At 39.9% G+C, this 27,056-nt stretch overlaps 1 protein-coding gene across 1 annotated transcript in view; it reads left to right on the top strand.

Annotated features, from left to right (window-relative positions):
* Nucleotides 1–27,056, top strand: part of IL31RA (interleukin 31 receptor A) — a 70,274-nt gene that overhangs the window by 26,931 nt on the left and 16,287 nt on the right. The window contains exons 7-13 of the mRNA XM_067569013.1: nt 2,879–3,054; nt 7,411–7,556; nt 9,762–9,927; nt 14,257–14,339; nt 15,405–15,621; nt 17,896–18,078; nt 26,798–26,899. Coding sequence (XP_067425114.1) covers nt 2,879–3,054; nt 7,411–7,556; nt 9,762–9,927; nt 14,257–14,339; nt 15,405–15,621; nt 17,896–18,078; nt 26,798–26,899 — 1,073 coding nt within the window. The remainder of the gene's footprint in view (nt 1–2,878; nt 3,055–7,410; nt 7,557–9,761; nt 9,928–14,256; nt 14,340–15,404; nt 15,622–17,895; nt 18,079–26,797; nt 26,900–27,056) is intronic.

Here is a 27,056-nt window from a genome sequence, read left to right as displayed (position 1 = left end):
GTCTCTGGATCAGCAAACGATCACTGTCTCCTCAGGATGTAGCTCCAAAAATCTGGGTTTTTGCATAACCAGAACTGGGGAATTTGCATTAACCTGTTCGTAAGTATTCCCCGGGAAATCCATTTAACACTTGTTCTCCCAAAAATCCGTTTTTGCCTGGCTTTTAAACTCCCAGGCCACATGTCTGTCACATCACCCCCCCAGAGAGGTTACACATAATCCTCGCCCACAATAATACATAAACCATTCATTTAATACAATGAACCCAAAAGATATTTAAACTTAATTCAACATGGTCTCCCAAGTATGTGGCAGGACATTGCCATGTCTGTCACTCATTATATTACATAAGATTGCAGGAGAGTAGATAGAGTACCACTCCTTAAAACCAGAAAAAGAATTGCAGAAAATTACTGGAAGCTTAACTTCCGTATTAGCTACAATAATTAAGCAAATAACAGGGGACTCTTACTGTAAATACAAAGAAGGAAAAAATTATTGAGCAATACTGGGTACATTTCCAGTGTCCCGCTCTGCCAACTCAGGTGTAGTGGATATAATTCCTTCTACCAGCAGATGGACAGGAAAAAAGCAAAAGTCTTGTGCTGGTATATACCATATATAAGAGTCTGACTGGCTAATTCTTTCCAGTTTTCTTTTTGGCTAGCTAGGCTTAGTTGGTTTTATATATTCAATCAATGCAGATGCTATCTTTGAATGGTAGATCCACATGCCATAGTTCAATTTTTTTCTAGGCACTTGCCCTTTATCTATTCTGGCACTAGATACTACTATTGAGGTTCTTAATATCAAGGTTTGTATAGAGGGACAGCATCAGTATGTTTTACCTGGTAATCTGCTTTCTCTAAGCTGTCCCGACATTTCACCCTTTCTCCTGTATTTGCAGCCAATCCACTTTTTGTATTGATAGAGTTGGGATTTTTTTTTCTGAAAATGTTAATGTAATTAAAAATATATATAAACAGGGTTGGTAGCATCACCTATTATTAAGGTTGCCCAACACTTCACATAATACCCTATTGTCAGTTGCTCATAACTTTGACCAACTTTAACCATTGGGAATGAAATTTTCTGTGCTGGTTCTCTGCCTCAGTCTGATTATTTTTATTATTTTATTTTATTGTGTGAAGTTTCAGCTAAAATGGTTCAGTCGTTTCTGAAAACTAGGTTAGGAAAAAATAAATAGTTTTACAATGATAAAAAGTTTCCAGTGATCTTTTCTTTGAGATGCTCTAGTGTCCCCATGCTTTGGGTAGGGGCTCAAAATTTGGCAGAAGGGATGACCATTGTAGTCAGGAATGTGACTTTTGCTATTCCTGTGAGAATCTGCCAAATGTGGCCAAATTATAAGCATTTGAAAAATCTCAGTTTACACAGTCTCAATAGACATGTTAGAGGTTAGCAGCTAAAATCTCTGAATAGTCCATCCTCGCCAAGTATGCTCCAGTTCCCTCACAGCCTCTGATGCTGACCAGACTGCACATGCACCATCTCCACAGAGTGACTGAGCATTCTTTATCAGCTCACCTGTTACTGGGTTGTGCCTGCGCTACCCCTACACAGTAATGCAGTCTTTTTCAGCCCAGGAGTGCAAAGCTGGACATGTAATTTCTGCTCCTCTCCACTCTGGGTTAGGGTGGGACTGACGCTAGAATCAAGGGCAGTGAGCTTTTCTCGTCTATGCTCTAAGTGACTCCCTTGCTGGTACCCAGGCAGAATGGAAGAGGAAGCTGCTTCACTTAAATGCAGAGGGGATAAGAGCTGGACCTGGTGGGAGGGAAAGGAGCCTGTTCTGGTCAGAAGGAATTGGTGGAGGCAGTGGGGAAGACTGATACTGGTGGGCAAGGAGACTGGGACTGGGAGACAGGAAGTGGATATATTGAGAGCCAGTGAGGCATTGTAGTTGATGAAAAGTTTTGTTTATGGTCAGATGAAATGAAATAGGCATTATTAGTCTCACATCACACACCATCTGCGAGGAAAGTGTATGCTGATATGGAACATACTCTTTCAAAAAGTCCACCTCTTTCCTACTACCTTGGTATATCTTGTCACTGGTAGTCTGGCTTGTCTTTTTCCACTTTTGAAATGTGTGTGGCAGTTCATTGCTTCTTATCTTTTTCTTATGGAGGGTGATTCTGTGTTCATACATCCTACTATGAAATGCTTTCCAAGAGGGGTGCTGTATGTGCACCTCTATCTGTAATACTCCTGCTTGGGATTTTAACTTGGTATTAATTAGGCTCATGGATTCCCCATTAAACTGATTATTCAGTTCACTGCTGCTCCTTGAAAGTTGCCATTTTGACTGCAGTTACGTGTGTCTGGATCTGTGCTGGCTGCATATATGCCTCTTTAACAGTTAACAGCATTTAAATGGTTCTAAGACTTCAACAACAAAATCCTACAGAATGGATTTTCAGGGACGATGTATTGAGGGAATGACATTTATTGGTAGTTAAACTTCCTTTCAGATAAGTTCATTAGAAGAACATAGCCTGCTGTGTGGATTTTAGTTAATATTTTTTTAAACTATGACTGCTAATTGAATCTAATGTTGTATGCAGTGTTGTTGTAGTGGTGTTAGTCGTAGGATATTAGAGAGACAAGGTGGATGAGGTAATATTTTTGCTGGACTAACTTCTATTGGTGAGAGAGACAAGCTTTCGAGCTTACACAGAGCATTTCTTCGGGTCTCAAAAGCTTATCTCTCTTGCAAACAGAAGTTGGTCCAATAAAAAAATATTACCTCACCCACCTTGTTTCTCCAATTAAATCTAAGACCATTAACGTTTTAGTTGTCTTTGATTTAAGAAAGGGTGGAAAATTAAATTTTCTTTGGTTTTTGTAATGACAGGGATCAAAATTTGATGGATGCATTTCAAGAGGACACCTGTCAAAGCAACAACGGATCATGTTCGTTTTTCCCCCCATATATTCCATATGCTGATGACTATTGTTATCAGGTGAAAGCTGAAAATATCTTGGGTGAAAGCATATCTGATTGCGTTCCTATAGATCTGAATAAAATAGGTAACTTCTTTTGTAAAATACTTAAAATAATACATAACAAAAGTGATCAAAGAAAATGCTGACATTTATACAGAATAACTTTCATATAAAAATCAAATGAAAAACATTAAAACAAAAAATTCAAAATAGAATATCAAACTGAGGATACCCCATACTTTTTACAATAGATGGGAAATAATAGATGGGAAATAAATGGGGTGATCCACATTTTTATAGCTTTTCATTTTGAGCAAGCGCATAACAGTCCTCAGTTTGGTCTGGGAGAGATTAACTGAATCCTTAAATGGGGAAAGTTTGTAAATTTCTTTGTGGAGTAGCTGAAAGCGAGTCTCTTTGGTATATGTTGGATCTAGGGCATTACACCTTGGTTCTTCAGATTATAATTGAGATGATAACCTATTGAGTTTTTTGTATGTCAGCCAAAACAAATCTTTCTATAAATTTCATTTTTGGTAGAAGTTCTCTCTAGGTCTGATTTACATTTTGTATGTTAGTCTGCATTTGTAAAAAAGCAGCACCTCTGGGCTCCACTCATAGATCCAGCACCTTTTAGTCCTAGGTGCTGTGCAAATAGATTGGGGAAAAAAACACAGTCCCTTCCCCAGGAGCTTACAATTTGAGTATTCAATATTATGCCTCTTTCCCACTTAAGTTTAAGGCAGTCCTGGTTAACACAAGTCTCGGTGAGTGGTAAAGATTTTATGTGTGCTGAAGAGTTCAGTTGAACTAACATAACTTTAAAGTGTAAGAAAAACTGCTGAAAAACTTAAATTTAAATTTCTCTTATTACATCACTTTTGAATTTCAGACAATTTTTTCTGCTATATATGGAAATATGTATAAAAATATCAAGTAGGAAGGTAGTTTATTCCTAAATGATAATTTTGTTACACATTTCAATAGGCAGTGGGCCTGGCTAGGTTTAATGTAACTGAATTAGCGAATGTTCTCTGCAAGAATGTCATATTTTTAAAAAACTTTTGTCATTGTTACTATATCTAAACTGGGGAAAAAATAATTCAAATTATACAGCTCCTTATTTTTCTCAACCATAACCTAATACATTCACATTTGCACACAAGTATAATGATTTTTATTCAAAACAATTTCCATCTGTCTTTCCTGCTAATTCCATTTTATTGAACCTACAAACAGTGGAGAGGATCTCAGGTCTTTAGATTAGAGCTGGCCAAATTTTTTTTTTGGATGAATAATTTATTTGCTAAAATGCAGTTTTTGATCAGCTGAAGCTATTAATGAATTTTTCACAAATTTGTTGAATAGTTCTGGCCAATTTTTTTGCATGGGGGCGGGTGGGGAGAGGAAGGGAGAGAATTAGGAGGTAGCACTTGCAAAATGGGAGGGTGGTGGTGCCTCCCCTGTAATCTTGAGCCCAGTGGTAGGGCAAGTTCAGTTTCCCCCTCTGCCTGACCTGGGGATTTGAGCTTGCATCTTCCATGTTGCAGGTGAGTGCCCTAGCCAGTGGGCTGTGGGATATTTTGGTAATCTCAGTCTCTCCTGTTGAAGCTGTTCCACTTCGTTTTAAATCATTAAAATAGGCATTGGAACAGGGACATGAACTTAAGTGTTCCACCTCTCAGGTAAGTGCCTTACCCACCAAGTCTCTCTCTCTCTCCCCCTCCTCTTCCCCCATTAAGTATGTACATACAATGGAACAGTTTAAACAGGAAAGATTGGCAGAGACCTGCTCCAGACTACCTTCTAGCCCAGTGGTTAGGGTATTCTCTTGCAATGTGGGAGTCGAGAACCAAATTCAAATCCTGCTCCACAGACTACACTTTAGTATCACTGAGTATAGACGGAATCTACCCTCAGTACTCTAGCACTATAGGAAACCAGTTTACAAGGAGAATGTTAGAGGTCTCTGCCTCTAAGGACTTTTCTGTCATAGCAATCAAATGATTGTTCTTCAGTTGGTTGCATTGCACTGATTTGAGTGTGTTGGCACTATTCACCTGAATTGGTGTATGGTTTGCCCTAACATCCACTCTGGGGCTGCCTTACACTGATTCTGGTTTGTCGTTTGACAGCACCTTCAGCTGGTAAACCTCCTTACATTTATAAACTGACATTCCTCTCTTCTCTACCCCTATATAGCAGCCACCTTCCCCAAAATGTGCCCCACTCTACAGGCCCACAACTGGATTGTTGGCTAATTCTGCAATATCTGCCCCTTTGCATCCTTTTCCCACATTATTAACCCCCTACACCCTGACCACACATTCCGTAGGCCATAGTCCTGGACATGTGCCCCTGCATGTGTTGCTACTTTCCAGAAATGTCCTCACTTTAGTAGTTGTGCTCCTCATGAGGGATCAGCACTACCAGAGTGTGGGTGTTCCTGGAAGAGCAAGGGGAACAGCACATGGTGACATACATATCACTTGGTCTGCAGTCCACAGCTGGACTACTGGTTCGAGGGGTATAGGCACAAAGGAAAAGTAGTGGAGAAGGAGACCCTTAGCCAGGAGATTCAATGGGAGATACTGGGTGCTTATCACTTTTAAAATCATGCTACTTATTAGAGTGCCTCGGTGTGAATTTAGGAACCAAAGTTTAGGACTCTATTTTTGAAAATTTTGGCCTATATAAAAGAAACATCTCAAAAAGCCCTACCTTTGGTTTTGCACTTTTACCATTATGGAATTAGCAGCGGAATACATTAATATGAATGATTCAGTGGGGAAGCAGAATCAAAGCAGTGTTCTTTCCTGGAAAGCAAGAACATGCTATTTAAAGAAAAAAACAACAACCCTCCCCAGGCACCTCCCACCCAAAAGCCAGAATTGGATCCGCATTTACTATTTGAATATTTGCATAACTTTATTAATCAAATTACATTACCTTGCTGTTCCCTCTTAAAGTGTGTTATATACTGTAAGTAGTATTTTCTTGTAAAAATGTATTTATACATATGAAAAGATTGGCATATTAGCGGAAGCTCTTTTCTTAATCACACATTTCACATGCAGGCTGTGTCGGATTCACTCTTACTATATTGCCTACCAATCACCTCAACACTTTTCTAGCTGTCTCCTGAACAGAAATTGTAAAATGTGTCAAATAAGACTCTGAGTCTCTGATGTTCGGATTTGTCCAGTGAGAGCTAATCAACTCTTTTAATACTTGCATGTCTCTAATTGAAAGAGGTTTTTGATTACATTGTTGTATTTCTTTGCCTTCCATGTCAATTCTTTCATCATATTGCAACAGAGCAGTGTTGAAAAACGTTACCCTCATTAGTGTATTACCAGTGTATGATTAAAAGCCCCTCCAGTACATTTATTTACAGCAATATTCAAACTAATGATTGGGAGAACTATTGTGAATTACTGAATTTTTGTGGATTAGTAAATAAAGGCCAGATTCTTCAACTCTCAAGCACATTAAGTATCACTTTGACTTAAATTGCATTTTGAGTGGTATTCAGCATTCAAAATGATTTTATAATTTGCCTCTAAGTAAACAGAAGTCTTTATCTTTTCACAGAATCCCAGAATTGCTCACTCCAATGTGCCAATCTTCTAATTAATTATTTAAATAATTTAAATAAAAATAAATAAATCCATTATGTGTATCGTGCAAAACCAAGTAACCATAACCTTATATTGTGTACCTCTTCCTCCCTCCATCTTGCCTGATTCCACTTCTTCCTCTGTTATGCATTGTCATAGCATTGCTAAATAAAAATCTGAATAGGGTGGAGTCCACATTTTTATATCTACATAGAGACTTGTGCCAATTACAGTTCAGTTTTAATCATGTGAAAACTTTGCCTGTGTAGTGGTCCTACTGAGGGAAACAAGTACAATCCCATTAGTGGATACTTTCCAGCTGTAGCACTACATCAGCAGAAGCTGTCTAGGCTGATCTCTTCTCTTCTCTTCTCTTCTCTTCTCCTCTTCTCTACTTAATGCTAGTCCACTCCCTATTCCCTAACAGTTCTGCCAGCCCTTCCCTCAAACTCCTGTCATGCCTGAACCATCTTCCAGTTGAGTTGTCCCTTATTTCTCCAGGAAGGACTCAGCTGCAGCTCTATTCTTTTCTCTGCCCCCTGTCTCTGAAAGGAGAATGTGGTGGTCACATTATAAATAGAAACATAATTCAATACATTTACATATGAAAGAAATGTGCACATCTGTGTGCAAGTTAGTCTATAAGTACTACAGTTAGCTGTGTATGTAATCTCAGTCCTATATATAATTTTTCATAATTACAGTTGGTATATATGTGCTATGCATTGATATGTGCAAGTGTGTTACAACTCCCATTGTTAGAATAATAAAGTAACTCTTCCTAGAATTTACACACTTAAGCTTTTTTTCTTAATTCCAGTGAAAACAGATCCTCCGAAGATAGTTTCAGTAGAAAAAATTGCTGGTGTAAAGCAATTGCTTAATGTAACCTGGGACAAACCTGATCCAACATTACTGGATTTAAATTGTCATCTTCGAAACAGAAATACATATTCAAATAATTCTGTAAGTTGCATAATTATTTTCAGAATAATAGATCATTTGTCACTGACATAAATGTTGATCCTTTTTAAATGCTCATGACAAAGGGCAAGGATGTAAGAGCACTAATTAATTAATGTTTATTCAAATGTAATAGAAGTATGCAAGAGATTGGAATATTAGAAAATAGAGATGGCTAAGACTTACTGGTTCACTGTCAAGGGTAAATTATTCTTGCCCTTCTCTCTGTTTCAATGCCCATCCTACACCTTACTTGTCTAGGATATTTCAGTGGAGGTACCTTCAGTCAGACCAGCAATCAAACATGATTTTCTTCCTATTAATTTCTGGCAAATACTATAGTTAAGTTTATTCTAGAACAGAAATAGGAGATGTTTCTCTTACAGTCTGGCTCCTAAGAGGGTGGAAATGTGTAAGCAGTGTGTGTTCTAAATAGTGGTTTATGACTTCCTGGCATTTCACAATCCATTTACCAGAATAACCCAGAATTCTAAGTGGAAATGGCTTGCTGTGGACCCCTCTACTTGCCCTTCACAAAAATAGCTCATCTATTCTGTCCACCTCTCTGAGTCCAACTTATAAAAATAAATCCAAGTACATTTACTAGCTACTTTGGCTTATCATAAACTAGCAGGCGGTCTTTGCAATTCCTTGTCAGCAGTTTCACACAGGGCTTGACACTTTTAAAACCTTCCATTAAAAAAACTCTTTTGTCACGGGGATATGAATGTGGTCCTAACAAAGCTGATGAAAGAAAGCTCTTTGAACCACCCAGTTCATATGAGCTTATGTCTCTTACATGAAAGGTCATTTTCCAGCCTGCACTTTGAGTGAGCATCATACCCTAATGACTGATCTATCTTATACTAGATTTTATAAGAATAAGGTTTGTCTGCAGACTTAACTGACATTCTTCTCCACCTGTTAATGAGCCTGTATTCCAATATTCTTCCTATAATCACATGTCCTTCCCCAGGGAAGCACTTTTTCACAGGCTCAGTATTAAGTCTTTGGGGTTCTAACTGGAGTGAACTAAAATTTTTAGAAGATGCACAAAACTTGCTTTGTTTTGGAGACCATTTCACTGAACAATGCTGTTCTCTATAGGGATGTCTGATTGTGTTTTGCATTGCTTTGATTTGGCTAAGCTGTAACTAAGAGGCCATATCAAGGTTCACTTAATAAGAGCCAAAGCAGCCACCAGGGATTCCATCATAGATTTCTGGTCCTCTCTTCACACATTTACAGAGCATTATTTCTTGGATTTGGCCTCCATGTGGGAATTTGATTTCAGATTATCTGTACTCTAGAACTTGTCTCCAACATATGGGTGGCCAAACTCCCTCGCCAACCCCAAAAGATTTTTATGGCATTTCATTTTTCAGTTGGCTGAGATTTGAGTGTTTTCCCCCTCACTTATTGATTAATTGTCACACTTCAGTGTCTTCTTCAATGTTGATCTAAGAGGTTGTCTTGCCCCTTTTTCCTTATATATTTTTAAAAAATCCTCCCTGTTCCCATTGTTGAGACTGGCCTTGTGGTTACTCCATGTTTTAGCTTTGCTCTCATTTTTGTTTTGAAATGATCATGGAGCTTCCTGCTTCACTGGACTGAGACTCTTGTGCTGATGACCTCTTTAGAGAAGTGAAAATTACAAACCATATAATTCTTCTTCTCCAAAGTGATCATATTGCAACTCATCCCCTGTTTCCCCTCAGAGTTTGGAGGATAACATTTCAGAGAGTGTTTCTCTTGGCACATGTTTTTTCTGTATTTTCATTGATACAGATATTTTGATCACATGTTGATCATTGTTGGTTTGTCTTATTGCTGGAATCTTTGGTTCCCATGCAGTTGAAGATGACTGAAACATTTGTAGGGGAGCACTGATACTTCAGAGAGGGAGCAATGGCCAGTAAAGAGCCTAGCTTATGCTCTATTCCATCACTGCTGCCGTTAAGGGTAAAATGTAATCATAAGAGCTAGTGCCAATCTTGTGGAACAATCGCAAACATTCAGAAATGAGAATGCTACACACAAAGAGAATTTACAAGATAAGTAGCTTTCCCTTTTATTTACAGTGGAGGGATGAACTGGGAGGCATGATAGATATGGCCTTTGAGGTTTTTAAGTAGATAAAGTATCTGCTGTGTTTGTTTTTGTTTTTTTAAATAAGAAAGTATTTTGTGTTCCTGTTTTCACTTTTAGGTAACAGTTGTATTCACTATGAATGAAAATAAAAGAAGAACATCACTTAATCTCACGGGTCTATCGGATTTTACAGAGTATGCTATTGCCCTTCAATGTGTTGCTGTTGGATCAGAAATCTGGAGTGAATGGAGTGAAGAGAAAATAGGAAGAACAGAACAACAAGGCAGGCTAATGGTTTACAACTTAGTTTTTCCCAGGATTAATTTTGTATCTTGTGGCACAGATGTTAAGATTTAATGTTAGCAGACTGTTTCCATCATATTGTCAGTTGGTTGACTTCATACTTTGGTTTTGAAATTGTGAAAACAAATACATTAAATTAAAGATTGCAGGGGGGGGGGGGGGGCAGGATGCAGAACAGGAGATAATCTGAAAGGAATAGAGAGGTCTGAGCAGTGAGAAATATAGAATAGAGGAGGAAAAAAGGGTTTATTTAAAATAAATTAAGAAAAATAGAGCTAGCAAAGAAGAGAGAGATGACTATAAAGTATATCTATAAAAAAAGAGACAGACATTAACAGAGAAAAATAGAGAGAAGGTATACAGGGGGTAATTAGGAAAACAACAAAAAACTCCAAAGTTATACAGAAGTAAAAACAGTGTAACAAGCAGGGACAATACAATAAAATATGATTAGAAATTTAGAAAATAGAATAAGAGATTTAAAGAAAATAAAATAAACTGTCGTTGTCCGTCCCCCCGCCCCCCCCGCCCAAAACTCCCTAAATTCAGAAAGCAACTTAAAAGAGACTGAAACACAGTATGTGGAAAGAAGGAAAAGGAAGTGTTCGGAGAGAGTTCTGTGGAAAGCCTAAAAAGGACAGTTTAGAACATGAAGACAAATAAATGATTAGAAACACAATTAAGGGTAGAAGATGTTTTTCTTTAGGAATATTAATAAGACTATTTATATTTTGTAATATATTGGAAGAGTTACTTACCTTTCTCTTTACCTGTCACCACTTGCCCAAAATTAATTAGGACATTAGTAGGGAGAGAATAGTAGTCATGACTGGAGTAAAGGTATTGAAGGGTATACACTGTTCAGGAAAGACCGAAATAATGGCAAGAGTGGTGGAGTAGCATTATATATTAATGATGAGGTAAACTGTAAAGAAATTAGAAGTGATGGAATGGATAAGATATAGTCAGTTTGGGTCAAAATCACTTTGGGGAAGAAAGTTACCAGAGGTTCGCCTGCGATAGTGTTTAGGGTGTGCTACAGGCCTCCAGGATCCAATTTGGATATGGATAGAGACCTCCTTAATGTTTTTAATTAAATAAATACAGTTGGGAGCTGTGTGATTATGGGAGACTTTAAATTCCCAGGTATAGATTGGAGAACAAGTGCTAATAATTTTTTTGGATGTGACTGATAGATTTCTTCACCAAATAATTGTTGAACCAACAAAAGATGTTGCCATTTCAGATTTGGTATTGGTGAGCAGTGAGGACCTCATAGAAGAATTGGTTGTAGGCGACAGCCTGGGTTCAAGTGATCACGAGCTAATTCAATTTAAACTAAATAGAAGGATAAAAGAAATAGATGTGCAAGTAGGGTCCTTGATTTCAAAAGGGCTAACTTTAAAAAAAGAAGGGAATTAGTTAGGGAAATGGACTGAACTGAAGAACTCAAGGATCTGAATGTGGAGGAGGCTTGAAGTTACTTTAAGTCAAAGTTGCAGAAACTATCTGAAACCTGTGCCCCAAGCAAGTGGAAACCATTTGTAGGGAATGGTTGCAGATGAAACTCAATGAGTAAGCATCCTAAACAGGTTATTAAGAGAAAGCAGAAAGCCTACAAAGAATGGAAGATGGGAAGAATCAGCAAAGAAAGCTATCTCTGGGACATCAGAAAATGTATCAATAAAGTGAGAACTGCTAAAAGCCAAACAGAGTTGGACCTTGCAAAGGAAATTAAGCCAATAGTAAAGGTTCTATAGCCATATAAATAAAAAGAAAACAAAAAAAGAAGAACTGGGGCCTCTAAGCATTGAGGATGGGGTGGAGATTAAAGATAATCTAGGAATGATCCAAACCTAATTGGATACTTTGCTTTAGTTTTTAATAAGGGTAATGAGGAGTTTAGGGGTAGTGGCAGGGTGACTAATGGGAATGAGGTTATGGAAGTAGAAATTACCATATCTGAACTGGAAGTCAAACTCAAACAGTTTAATGGGACTAAATTGGATAGCCCAGATAATCTCCATCCAAGAATATTAAAGGAACTGGCACATGAAATTGCAAGCCGAAAAGCAAGGATTTTCAATGAATCTGTGAACTCGTGGGTTATACCCATATGACTGGAGAATTGCTAATATAGTATCTATTTTTAAGAAAGGAAAAAAAAGTGATCCAGGAAATTACAGGTCTGTTAATTTGATCTTAGTTGTATGCAAGGTCTTAGAACAAATTCTGAAAGAGAAACTAGTTAAGGACATAGAGGTGAATGATGATTGGGATAAACTACAACATGGTTTCACAAAAGGTAGATCGTGCCAGACCAACCTGATCTCCTTCTTTGAGAAGATAACTGATTTTTTAGACAAAGGAAATGCAGTAGATCTAATCTACCTGGATTTCTGTAAGGTATTTGATAGAGTACTACATGGGAAATGATTATTTGTATTGGAGAAGGTTGGGATTAATATGAGAACTGAAAGGTGGATAAGAAACTGGTAAAGGGAAGAGTACAGCAGGTTATACTGAAAGGGGAACTGGCAGGCTGGAGGGAGGTGACTACTGGAATTCCTCAGGAATCTGTCTTGGGACCAATCTTATTTAACATTTTTATTAGTGACCTTGGCACAAAAAGTGGGAGTGTGCTAATAAAATTTGCAGATGACACAAAGTTGGGAGGTATTACCAATATGGAGGAGGACTGGAATATCATATAAGGAGATCTGGGTGACATTGAAAACTGGAATAGAAATGGGATGAAATGTTATAGTGATAAGTGCAAGGTCATGCACCTGAGGACTAACAACAAGAATTTTTGCTATAAACTGGGGGTCTTATCAGTTGGAAGTGACATAGGAGGAGAAAGAATTGGATGTATTGGTTGATCACAGGATGACTATGAGCTGCCAATGTGATGTGGCCATGAAAAAGGCTAATGCATCAGGCAAGGTATTTCCAGTAGAGACCAGGAAATGTTAGTACCATTATACAAGGTACTAGTGAGACCTCATCTGGAATACTGTGTGCGGTTCTGGTCTCCTATGTTTAAGAAAGATGAATTCAACCTGGAACAGGTACAGAGAAGGGCTACTAAGATGATCAGAGGAATGGAAAACCTACCTTATGAGAGAATATTCAAAGAGCTTGGCTTGTTTAGCCTAACCAAAAGAAGGTTGAGGGGAAATATGATTGCTCTCTATAAATACATCAGAGGGATAAATACCAGGGAGAGAGAGGAGTTATTTAAGTTAAGTGCCAATATGCACACAAGAACAATTGTATATAGACTGGCCATCAACAAATTTAGGCTTGAAATTAGATAAAGATTTCTAATAATCAGAGGAATGAAGTCCTAAAGGAAGCAGTGGGGGCAAAAACATATCTCACTTCAAGACTGAGCTTGATAAAGTTATGGAGGGGATGATATGATGAGACTGCCTAAAATGGCATGTAGCTGATCTGCGACTGCTAGTAGCAAATATCCCCAATGGCAAGTGACAGAGACCCCGGGGTTTTTTTGCCTTCCTCAGCAGCATGCGGCAAGGGTCACTTGCAGAATTAAACTAGTGTAAATGGTGAATTATCTGTAACTTGAAGTCTTTAAATCATGATCTAATGACTTCAGTAATTCAGCCAGAGGTTATGGGTCTATTGCAGGAGTGGGTGGGTGAGGTTCTGTGGCCTGCAATGTGCAATGTCTGCAAGGTCAGACTAGATGATCATGATGGTCCAGTCTGTCCTGAAAGTCTATGAGTAATGGATCCAGGTTCTGGAACTGTTTGTCCAGTTCTGTTCCTAAAACAATGCAAGTCTAGAATAAATAAGATAACACATATTTATTGTTTGTATAGGGCTATAGATGTAAATTGCAGTTTCATGTGAGAAGATATGGTCCCTGCCTTGAGGATCTCATAATCTAAATAAAACTGATTCTGTAATACACAACTATCAAGAAAAAAGGCTTGAGAGAGGGACCAGATGCTCTCTGCAAACTAGTTCTGGAAAGCTAAACAAAAGTAAGCACATTTTCGAGAGGAATGTGAAGGAGGTCAGGGATATTGCTTGGTGCATAGGAAGAGGGAAGGCTGTTCCAGCTGTGAGGGACAATGTGAAAAAAGGCACAAAGTTACAAATCAGAGAGAAAGACAGGGAATATGGAGGAAGAGGCAGTTTCATAATGAAAACTTGCTTTTATTGTACATCAGTTGCTTCATGATAATAATTTGAAACTTTTCAAAATGATTTTCAACACTGCTACTTATCTTTAAAAAGTAACAATAAGTTTCCTACTTTTTATTGTTTGTTTTAATAGCTCCTTCAAGAAAAGTGGACTTGTGGAGAGTAATTGAATCTTCACAGTCAGCTGAAAATAGATGTGTGCATCTTATGTGGAAGGTATGTACACCCGTGATTTTAAAGTGCCAACTGCCTTATCCAGTAGAAATTGCATTTTATCATCTCTGTTATAAGACATAAAGTTTTGCCAAGTCTGGCTCATCGAAGCCAGATGAGCTCCATACAAAGCTAGAACAGAACCTACAGAAGTTTTCTGTTCGCTAACACGATGTTGACCACAACTTTTCAGTCAGTTTGTAGAATAATAGGGTTTACGCAATGACCAGCTGACCTCACATTCAACATGATCTGCAAAAATTGACTGCTAAATCATGATTGTCAATGTTGGTTAATATAACTTCTCAGGGTTGTATTCTAATTTGCAGTTTGTATTTGCAAATCTCACTAATAGTCTTTTGAAACCTTGTTCATTACATTATCACCACTTGACTGTCCTGGAGACAAGAACTGAAAGCTTAACATGCTTTTAGAATCTTGATAGATGTACTCATAAAATATATTTTTAATTTTGAGTTGGTCAAATGCAAGAAAAAAAATGAATAATTTGAGTATAGCAGTTATCTGTTGAATAACTTATTCCAAAAACTGAATTCTTTGAGGAAATTTGATGGAAAACAGTAATATTAATTGTATAAATATTTTCAGCTGCTATTATTTGACGAATTATAATTTTAACAGAGTTTTCAAGCCTTAACATTTATTAGAATCCAATAAAATCTGTTTTTAGAATGCAACATTGTTAATTATCTAGAAAATAATCCAATATACTCATTGGAATACTCAAACATTTCAAATTGTTTCCAGAATTTCTGTTATGAAGTAGTTGTGAGGTGGAAGAACGTTCTGGATGTTGACCTCCAGATGGGCTCACCAAGTATTTTTCAGGAATCTGCTCTGAGTAACCAAATGAGGCAAAGTGGAGAACAGATTACTGAAAAATTGAAATATGTTTGCATCAGAATAATTCAGAGGTAAAGATGGGAAAAATTCTGGACTCCCAGCTATGAGTACAGTATTTATGCTTTATATATTTATTAAATATTCTTTTGATTATAGAAGCAAAACTACAAAACACATACTAATTTGTATTAATTTTTTAAATAGGTGTTAAAAGAATTTCAATCTTCTGGGAGTCTACTTGGCTACAAAATACAATACTGTCCAGAAAACAATGCTTCTTTTAAAATGACACACAATACTACTGACAAGATGGCTGTACTCCTTTTAACAGGGGAAGCTTATGTGATATCTGTTGTTGCATATAATTCTCATGGAGAGTCTCCTGAGGCTACTCTGAGAATTCCATCCATTGGTGAAAAAGGTACATTTTTTATAAAATGATGTGGTAGATATTCCTTGAATCACTGAAATAGCCTTTTCTGTATCCATGTGATAATACATTTAGCCTGTCTAAGGACTGTTGCAGTGAAAGTGAAACTGTAGTAGAGATTTTTTTTTGTCCTGTATTCTACAGGTGGAGAAGACGTACTAGGTCATCTAGTTCATCCGTCTGTCAATACAGAATTCTCTAGTTTCACTATTTTATTTAACACTTTAGACCATAGTTTCTCAACCTGAGGTACGCATACCTCTGGGGGTATGTGAGACACAGGCAGGGGTACCCGGGGGAAAACAGAGTGAAGGGGAGGCGGCAGCCCTCGGCTTCTGGGAGAGGTGGGCAGCAGCCCCTGCTTCCTGCCCAGACCCAACTCCGAGCTGGGAGGCAGACGGCAGCCGCCTGCAACTTGCCCAGGTGGCACCCTCCCTCCTCAAATCCCAGTGCCCAGAAAACTTGTCAATTTCACCGCTCAGCTAGAGTGGTGAAATTGACAACTGTGACAGCCCCAGATTTTACCAGTTACCCTCTTTTCCTGTCTCTCTCTCTCTCTCTCTCACCCTCCTTCCCTGTCTCTCTCTCACCCCTTCCTCCTCTCAAATCTATGGCAAAAAATTTGTCACGATGCTTTATATTCCCCAGCATTGGCATGCCGCTCAAAGCCTCCTAGCTTCGGCCAACATCACCTCTAGCCCAGCTCAACATACTTGAGTTGTGGACCCCTGGTGTAAAGGTGGTACCCCAACCCACACTATCTGACATCTGTCATGTCATGGCCTTATATACTCAGTCCTCAACATATAGCTCCCATTAGTCTGTAAACATAAAATCCTGTGAAAATTGAGTGTTGGGGTACTTATTACAATTTTCAGAAGTTAGGCAGTACTTACTACTTGAAAGGTTGAGAAACACTACTTTAGACTAATGGAACAGCATATTCTGGTATGGAAGAGAAGGTATTAAAGCATTGGTATGTCATTGTTCTTTAGCTTGTCATATATTTTCCTATTAGAAATAGAGCTTCCTGTTTATAAGGCCATTAGTAGGAGTCAGTATTAAAGCAGATAGTCCTGTTTTTCTTTGCACTTTGTTTTAAATAGTAGTTCAAGAGTCCTCCTTTATCTCCCAGGGCTATGATTTTGGAGCATTATTTGATTCTCCTTTATCTTTATATTGTGAGAGTCTGTCTGCTATTATCACCAACAAAACATCTCGTCTGTCATTTTCTTAGGGTAATAGAATTTAGGGCTGGAAGACCACCAGATTATCTAATCTGACCTGCTGTATATTGCTAGCTACCAACACTATCTGGCACCCACATGCAAACCCAACAACCGAAATGAGACCAAAGTTTCACAGCCCACCATAGACTAGACTGTTATGTACCACTGGCAGAGAAAGATGCACTAGAACCTGATGCCACTGCAATGGCAGGGAAATGATTACAGGAGATATACTTAGATACCTCTGTTGAATTGCTCATTTGTTCATTTGTCATGGCAAGATAACTATAGCTCCCTTCTCTGTGGCGTCCCAAAGTTGCTCATATTAAAATTTCAATGTGGTCAGAGAACAGCAGGGGGGTTTCTGACCTGTACATGCAGACATGATCACAACCCTTCTGATCTTGAGTGTCTGCTTGTCCACTTCTGTATCCACTATGATATTACTCTTTTTTTTTTTTTTTTTTTTTTTAATGGCTGTGCTCCCATCAACCCCTGTGTTGTGATTTTCTTCCTGTACTCCATCTTACTCCCTTTATTTTGTCAGCTCTGGCTTCCTCTCAGTTCCTCCTCTTTGGTTGATTGTTTCCTTTTGCTTCACTGTCAGTCTTGAACTAATAGGTTTCTGTCACTGATTCCTTATTTAAAACACAAGTCAAAATCTAATCTTCTGTGCTCCTTACTGCCAATGAAATGTAAAGTAAGTCTCTGTATGGATATATATTCCAATTCTTCATGCCTCTGCTTGTGTGCTCTCCCCATCTACGTTTATATCTTATTGTAACAATACTATTGTTGTTTGCTGTGTTATCAGATACTGTGTGTGTGTGTCTGTGCACGCACGCGCATTTATAAACAAATAAAACAATGCTTTACACAATTAAGATGAATTTCTTGTTTGACTTTTGCTAAGTCAAATTGATACAAATTTGAATCTGTCATCACTGAATCGCTACACTACTATGGATTTTTGCTCAATTAAAATTTTTATAATTATTGCTGTTGATTTTTAAGAAGTGTTGGTGTTATTTTGCAGCTTCCAAATTGATTGATACAGTGAGGACACTTACTTTAAATGAACAAATGGTTGTGGAATGGGAAGCATCAGTTTCAGAAGTAAGCAGATATGTCATTGAATGGTATGAGGAGTTGGAGACTGAGCCCTTGGGTAGATCATGGCAATATATATCAAATACTACGAAGTGGACAGCTCAGAAAGGTAAGTTTAATATGCTTGTGTGCCCTTAGAGATGTGAAAATTATATCAATTATTTCTTAACCTAATCTAGAACACAAATTTTCTGGTCAAGAAAATGTATTTTTCTCTGTTTAACGTAAGCTGTATGTCATACTGTGGGTATCGTTCCCTGAGGTGTGTGGAACATACTCTTGTGTCTAGCAGAAGCATGGTGACACACAGACACAGTTGTTTTTCACATAACAAGTCTGAGATCACCAGGGGCATTACAGCAAACAATGTTCAAAATTGTAATCATGAAGAAGAAATGGATAGTAGCCTTTGAACCTTCCCATTCAATATTTGTAGCAGCATCTCTTTTGTATATAAATTGACTAACATAAATAAGTAGTGACTTGTAAATAATTTTAATTTGAAGTAATCTTTTGGGAAAAAAAACATTGACATTGCTGGCAAGTAGTTTAAAATAGCAACAAAACTTTTAAATACAGATACTTGATATCAACTTCTGTATTATTAGGGTTGATTACAGAATATAGTTCTTTAGTTCTGACCAGGTGAGTGAGACAAGAAAATACAAAATTGAATGTCTTCCAGTTCTTGGGAAATAGTTTTTGAGTGGAAATTTATATTCCAATTAAAGAGAAACTAACATTTTTGAAGCTCTTTGGCAACATGTTGCAACAGGAAATTATTCCACATTAAAAATAATTGCACAAAAGAAGAACTACGGTATGACACTGAGTATTCTTTTTACTAAATATTCAGGGTTCTTCAGGTTGTTTGAATTTAAAAAAAATCCTTTTTCTTTCTTCTTCCTTAAATGTAAAAGCAGATCCAAAAGCATCATGTGCTAGACTTCGTACAAATATGTAGGAAGATATGGTCCTTGCCCCACATATCTTAAATCTAGAAATTATGGCAAGACAGACAAACAGTAATAGGTAGACAACAAGAAAGCAAAATATCAAAGCTACATATTTTGTTAATCTTAATTTTTTACTTCCTCGAAACTTCACCCACCCCACCTTTATCGCTGTGTCCAGCTGTCAGCCAATGTATTAATAATCCAGCATGCTGCCCTTCCATCCCACAGAAATAGATTCAGGTTTGGGGGGTGAATGGGAAAGTAGCACATCAGATGGTGCCTAGGTTAGAGTTACTAAGTGTCTTGAGGTAGTTTAGAGGCAGCTCCAGTAAACCTCCTGTACTCGTCTTCCCCATCACATCATTTTGTGTGTGTGTGTGTGTGTGTGTGTGTGTGTGTGTGTGTGTGTGTGTGTGTGTGTGTGTGTGTGTGTGTGTGTGTGTGTGTGTGTGTGTGTGTGTGTGTGTGTGTGTGTGTGTGTGTGTAAAAGAAATTATTACTTTTATTCTGGGATTTCCCTAGCAGGCTTTTCCTGCCCCTCTTCAGGTCTTGCTGGAACACTTGGGAATGTTAGAGTTAAAACTGGACATATCTTAAGATCAGAAGACCGATCTACAACTTCCATTCCATATGTTCTGACATTATATTGTGTTTTTAATGTGGTAAAGAAACATTTATAAAAGTGGAAGATTAATAAAGCTGCTTTTTGAAAAAAATTAATTGACAATGAGGTAACAGTGAAAACACTGTTGAGTAGAGGCATTTGTTTTGAACTACTTTCATAAATGCTGTGCTAAAGTTCCTCTCATTCAATATATTTATTTGTTATAATCCTTTGATGCAATATTTTGTCTTCCTGTGATGATTCAGAATTATCAGTATGAGAAGATTCTCTTTACACAGTTTTGAGTGTCTGTTTCCCCTTTTCCTTTCAGTAAACTGGTAAACCGTTTCTATAGTTTTGTTGCTGTTGTCTATGTTCTAAAGAAATGAAAAATATTTTGATGGCTTTCCATTCATGATAATCACCCCCAAATCAGAGGTCATGGTTATTTCCTAGAAGAAAAACAAGGTTACTTACTAGTAACTGATGTTCTTTGAGATGTGTTGCTCATGTCCATTCCACTATAGGTGTGTGCACGCCTCCGTGCACGGTTACCTGGAACTTTTTTCCTCTTAGAAAATCCTGTAGGGCCGGCTCCGGCTCCCCCTGGAGCCCTGAGCACATGCCACGGTATATGAGGCACTGCGAACCCTACACCCCCCCAGTCCTTTCTTTCTGCCAACTCCAGCAGCAGGGACCATTTCCACTGCTCCTATGTTGAGGAGGGTATCCACCTCCTGCAAGAGGAGTTGCTCGTGACAGGGGTCCCTGAAGAGGGACTGAGGGGGGCATTGTTGGCGGGGGGATAGATGTAAACTGTAGGGCCCTGAGACTATCCCAAGGACCCAACAGTCCGAAGTGATCTTTGCCCATTCAGGATAGAAGGGCCTTAACCTGTTTAGGAAGGGGCAGGGCGGATCCAGGAGAGCAGTCGGGGCGCCACCCTTGGGCGCACCATCAAAGTTGTCTCCTCTGGTTGCCCGACCTTCTGGGGGGCCCCTTCGGGGGAGCTGAGGACTAGCTGGGGGGCTGATTTCTCCTTCTAAACCCCCTATTCCTATCCCTATTTCTATAGGGTTGAAAAGGCCTTGCCTGCTCTGCACCTGGGTCCATGATTGATGCCTGGAAAGCTGGGGCGTGTACAGGCCCAGGGAGCGAAGCATGGCCCTGGAGTCCTTGAGACCATGCAACTTCGCATCGGTTTGGTCGGAGAATAGGACCAACCCATCAAAGGGGAGGTCCTGAATAGACTGCTGCACCTCCTGGGGCAGGCCTGAGGATTGCAGCCACGAGCATCTTCTCATACAGATGGCGGAGGCTATGGCCCTGCCCTCCGAGTCAGCAGTGTCACAGGACGTCTGGAGCGCTGCCCTAGCTACCACAGTTCCTTTCTCCACAATGGTACTAAAGTCTGCAGCCTGGTCTGTGGGCAGGGCCTCAGCAAACCACCTGAGGGAGTCCCACAGGTTGAAATTATATCTATCCATGAAGGCCTGATGATTGGCAATTGCAGGCTTGCCATGGAATAAACCTTTCTCCCAAACAAGTCCAGCTTCTTACTGTCTTTGTTCTTGGGAGTGGACCCTGGCTGACCTTGCCTGTCTCACTGGTTAGCCGCATCTACCACCAGAGTCTCTGGGGCCGAGTGAGTGAACAAATATTCAAACTCTTTGGCCGAGACATAATATTTTTTTCGGCCACTGTTGACGTAGGGGCGACTGAGGAAGGGGTTTGCCACAGGGCCTTTGCAATCTTAAGGACCCTTTCGTGGACTGGGAGGACCTCTCTCGCTGGGGCAGCCGCTGCCAGCACATTAAAGAGGCTATCTTTGGCCTCTTCTAACTCGTTCACCTCAAGCCCCAAGTTGGAGGCCACCCTCTTGAGCTGCTCCTGGTGCGCCCTGAAATCTTCAGTGGCGTTGAGTGGTCCCAGGAGACTGTCTTGTCCAGTGAGGAGGAAAAGGACTGCCAAGGCACGTCCTGTGGGTGCGCTCCCTCGTGGCGAGGGTTGCCCCCTTTGAGGGTCCCTCCATGGGGTCTGACTCCACTTGCCTTTCGGCCCTGCAAACACCTTTGGTGACTGAGGTCGGCACTGCTCCGAACTCCTCAGTGCCGAGCCAGACTCCGGCGACCGGGTTCCGCATTGTGGACTGTGCAGTGCCAGGTCCTCCAATGGCGACCGGGTTCTGCGCCGCCTCGGTGTGGGCGAACTCCTCGGTGCCGAGTTCTCTGATGGCGACCGGGTTCTGCACTGCCTAGGTACGGGTGAACTCCTTGGTGCCGGGGATGTGGAATGGGAGCTGACTGAGCACCGCCTGGCAGGCCTCGACCGGTGCCGCCTCCTGGCATGCGCTGCCTCCGGTCCCAGGGATCGACGTTGGCGCCGAGAGGGAGACTCCACGTCCTGTGCCGGTACAGGTCGGCTCGACGACAGCGACTACTGGGGGAGCGGCTCTGCTCTACCCTGGGAAACCGTCCGGCAGGAGATCTTCCTCCCCGTACCGGGGATCTCCACTGCCATTCAGGGGGACCCAACGCAGGTTTCCCCCGTGACACCAGCCCCTTCTCCCTCGTTGGAGGGTGGGGCGGAGGTGGCGTAGGCAAGGCCAGCAAGGCTCTTGCCGCCTGAAAAGCCTCTGGTGTCAACAGCATTGACAGGGGCACTCTCCCACTCCCAGGAGTTGGGGGAGGCTCCCTGACCAGAGATGCAGGCACCGGAGAAGACTCAATGGGCTGGATCCGGTGCATCTCCGTACTCGACCTTGCCCGTACCGATGGCGCAGGGAAGTGTCCACTCTCTGCACACTGCTTCTTCCTCTTCAGTGGCAGCGATGTTGTGTGGTGCCAAGTTGAGGCCGGTGCTGGCGGTGCGCTCTGCACCGAGTTCATGCTCAGTGCCAAGGTGGAGCGGGCTGGCTCGGACGCCGGATGGAGCACTGCCTCCATCAAGAGGGCTTTCAACTGGATCTCTCGGTCCTTCTGAGTCCTTGGTTTAAAAGCCCTGCAGATCTTACATTTTTCTTTCTTGGGCTTCACCCAAGCACTTAAAGCAGCTGAGCAGGAGGGCCTCCCTGCAGGAGGCGCACGGCTTGAAGCCCGGCGACCGGGGCATGGTCCGGCTGCTCTAAGTCCCCGCAGGGACTTGCCTTGTCTAACACTTAACAACACTTAACAACTACTTAACTAACTAAAACTAACTTAGAATATCGAACAAGTCCAAACAAGGGGAATAGTACTTGCTGCGAGCAAGGCTAGTTCCAGCAACCATCACGGGCGGAAAGAAGGAACTAAGGGGGCGTAAGGCCGGCAGTGCCTCATATACTGGCATGTGCACAGGGCTCCAGGGGGCAGTGGAACCGGCCCTACGGAATCTTCTAAGGGGAAAAAAGTTTCAGGTAACCGTGCACGGAGCTATGCACACACCTATAGTGGAATGGACATGAGCAAGCACTCAAAGAAGTGGAGTGTTCTCTCCAGGTGAAGGGGGAGCAGCTGCCCTTAGTGGAAGAGTTTAAGTATCTAGGGGTCTCGTTCATGGGCAATAGTAAGCAGGAGTGGAAAGTTGACCAGTGGATTAGTGCGGGGGTGACAATGATGCTGACGCTGTACTGATCCAGAAGCTAAGTTTTCAGAGAGACCTTTTGATTTACAGGTCAATCTACGTCCCCATCCTCACCTATGGTCAGGAAATTTGGGTAATAACCAAAAGGACGAGATCACGGATACAAGAGGCAGAAATGAGGTTTCTCCAGAGAGTGGCTGGGCTGACTCTCCGAGATAGGATGGGGGACTCAGCTATTCAGGAGAGCCTTGGAGTAGAGTCACTACTCCTCTGGATTGAGAGGAGTCAGCTGAGGTGTTTTGGGCACCTTATAAGGGATGCCCCCTTGTTGATTTCCTTTGGAAATATACCAGACACATCCCACTGGGAGGAGGCCCCAAGGCTGACCCAGGACACGCTGGAGGGATTATATCTTCTGGCTAGCCTAGGGAATCTGCCAGGAGGAGCTGGAATCTGTTGCAGAAGAAAGAAGCTCTGGTTCTCCCTACTGTCCATGCTGCCACCACGACCCTCCCCAGGAAAAGCGACGTAAAGGAACAAGAAAAAGAAGCAGCTTTTCATTCAGTAACACCAGGGGATTCTCACTTGACTTCAGTGGGACCAGGATTTTACTCCCAATGCACAGCTATTTAAGTGTCAAAATAACTTAAGGAAACAGAATCAAGAAGAATGAATTTCCAGACAGTCAAACTGAAAATAAAGCTCACATTATTATGTCAAATAGAAAGTAATTAGTAAAACCTGAATCCATCAAAACTCTCAAGCATTAGCTTAACTTTTAAGCCTCTGAGTAGTCCCATTACCTATTCATCTGCTTAAAGTTAAGCATATATTTAAGAGCGGAGAGACTTTCAAAGGCACAAAGGGGACTTAGGTGCTCAATTCCCATTGGCTTTCGAAGCATTTAAAGTCAATCTGAGTTGGGCACCTAACTGGATTTTGTGCTTTTGAAAATCTCTCTGCTGGATCAAGGTCTTTGTGCAGATTATTTAATACAATCAACACCATAAAGCAAAGCAGGACTAATTTTAAAAGACCTTACATTCGTTTCACAAGCTTGTCTGATTGGGTTAGAACTCATGCAGCTTGTCCTATGGTCTCCTTATAAAATGAAATAATTAGAAAAACATTTGACTTATTTTACTAAAGTCTATACATATAATTCTAAAATACTCTATTGTCTCTTGTAGTTTCACACATCATGTTTATTGCAAGATTGTACTTTAATGCACATTAGAAGATCCACTTAAAAGTTTATTCTTCTGTGATTTAAGGGCAAAATTTTAAAAATTGGGTACCTAAAGTTAGACTCCTAAATTCATGTTTAGGCACTTAAACGGCCCGATTATCAAAAGTGAAATTTCAAATAGTGAAAATTACAATCATATAATATAATAACAATAACAAATAACAATATAATAACAAATAAAAAATGGAACCCAAAGAAGGAACAAGAAGTAATAATACAGTGCAAACTACTGCTTCAGGATGAAAATAAGACCAAAACAAACAAACCAATATAATTATTGATTAATCTGGCACACTGCTACTTAAGGCCATGTGATACCATCAGATCCATATTAAAAATCCCAGAAGTTTCTTAGTGCATTTAGGGGTTGTGCATAGCTCTGACAGGTAGTTAAGGATCTGTTGTGATCCTTCCCTTCAACATAGCTATATTTCATCATTTTGCTGAGCAGCTTCCCGAAAAAGTCATGGAATGGTTATAAGTATATGTAATCCCCATAAAACATTTAACTGTATTATAGTATCTAGAAATCAACCAATATGTGAAGGGGAAATCTTCAGTGTTAATGTCAGTCTACCTTGGCATAACTCATGCTCTTTATCTGCAGATATAGAAATTTATCTGTCTACTGTGTATATTTATTATAGTTTAAATCTTTTCTCAGTATTGTTCATATTATGTACAGTAAGTGAGAGCTAAATTTTTTATTTTTTTATTTTTTCATTTTTTAAAACCACTACTTCACTGAAGTGGTTGGAAAAAGGGCCATAGAGATTCTGGCTAATCTTGCCATACTTTTATTTTACATATATAGGAAGAAGAGTGAAAAGAATCTCTCTTATAATTGAATTAAGTTATCTTTTCATTTTTAAACCGTTTCTTCATTGGTGGTCAACTGAAATAGGAAATCTGTTAATTGATCAATGGGCCCTTTTCTGATTTCTGTTGTATGGTGCATAAAATTGCACAAGAAAAAACAGCAAACTAGCATGCCATATTTCAAAAGCATGAGAGAACACACAACTGCATATGACAACACTGACTTGTCAGAGAAGCAGTTTGATCAAGAGATTGATTTATTTTACTAATTTATACAGTCCTTTAGATGCTCCCATTACAGAAAATTAACAAAAAACAAGAACAGTCAATCAAATGTTAAACAATCTAAATGAGTCTTGATTCTTGTTTCTGAAGATTGCAACACACAAACTGACAGATTGCTGTGAAAAGCAAAATATCATGAAGGGAAGGTCTCAATTAAAAAAGCCCTGCCACTTGGCATGACGGGGCAGAACTGTGCGTATGGCTGAAATTACACAGAGCACAAGTCAGACTGTGTGTGCAAAAGTGGCTTAAAGCTCATCGTGGCAGTGCCCTGATTCTGGTGCTACTCTGGGCAGTCACATCTCCCTGCACTATTTTAGCAGCATAAGACTACTCTGATTTGTATTGGGCAGCAATGGATACAAGGAGCTGAAAAAGCGGTGGAGAATTGACATAGTTCAAGGATCTGGCCATGTCCACTTTTCCCTGCTATGTCAGCAGCAGAGAAGGAGAGGGAGTGGCATAAGAGTAAGAGCCTTGCATTGGCTTTACACAACTGGATGATAAATCATGGAGTGATCCTCTCTAACCTGAATAGACTGGTTGTAGATTTAGATCAGAGTTGGCTGGCAGTGTGGCTACACTAGAGGATCTGGCCCAGAGTGTTCAAACATTAATTCCAATGACAAGTGTCTTCCATTGAATTTTAACTCTCTGAATAGGGGTTCAGGAAAGAGGTGCCCTTTCACATTACTGGTTGCTAGACCATTGGGGTTTGAAAGATACTTACCAAGAATTGTACATGGAAATAAGATGCCACTGTAGAGACTTGAGTTACAGAGGTTGTGATGTCAAGCTGTTTACGAGATGAGCAGCTGCATTCTGCATAACTGGAGCCATGTAGAGCTCCCTTGTTACTTTTAAATGCTTTGATTACAATGTATAGAATACCTCTTTTGACTAGAAATAAACATAAAAAGATGAAAAAACCTGAAGAATCATCTGATACTTGATGTCCTCAACCCAACCTAATCAGCTTACAATAATTGTCTTGTCAGATGCTAGTGATGGTAAGATACTGTGAACATGTAAAATGCTACCTAAGAACAAAGTATAATTACTATTCCTCAGTCAAAATATTTCCAGTGAAAAATGAGTCTGAATTCAAGTGCTTTTAGAAAAGCTGCCAAATAAAGCCCATTCTATGTTTTCTCTTCATGCGTAAATATAGCAATGGGTATGTAAGAGAGCAAGCATAGACTGCATTCATAAAAACTGAGGGAAAATAGTAGTACGGAGCATTCTTAAATTCACCTAACACTAGCAAGAAAATACAACTTTCTTTATTTTCCTTATGTAAATATAAATTTTAAATGAAGAACATGTATCTGATAAATATTTTTTTTTCTTACAGGTGCCTTTAAACCTTTCAAATGCTATAATATCTCAGTATATCCGCTCTATGGAAATAAAATAGGAACTCCATATTCCATACAAGCTTATGTTCAAGAAGGATGTATGTATATGAAAATATCAATACTCTCAAACCCTCTGTTCTACTCTGTATCTTGTAATAGCATATGTACAATGTGCTTAGGACCTACGTTATTAAGGGAAGTAGTAATTAGTGCATAGAACTATGAGTCAGATTTCCTGTTTTTTATTTCCAGTTC

This window comes from Emydura macquarii, unplaced genomic scaffold (assembly GCF_026122565.2).
Source record: "Emydura macquarii macquarii isolate MOO-44397 ecotype Brisbane River unplaced genomic scaffold, CSIRO-AGI_Emac_v2 contig_2897, whole genome shotgun sequence".
Classification (NCBI taxonomy): Eukaryota; Metazoa; Chordata; order Testudines; family Chelidae; genus Emydura; species Emydura macquarii.
The sequence above is the reverse complement of the archived record's forward strand: the minus strand, read 5'-3'. Positions and strand labels throughout refer to the sequence as shown.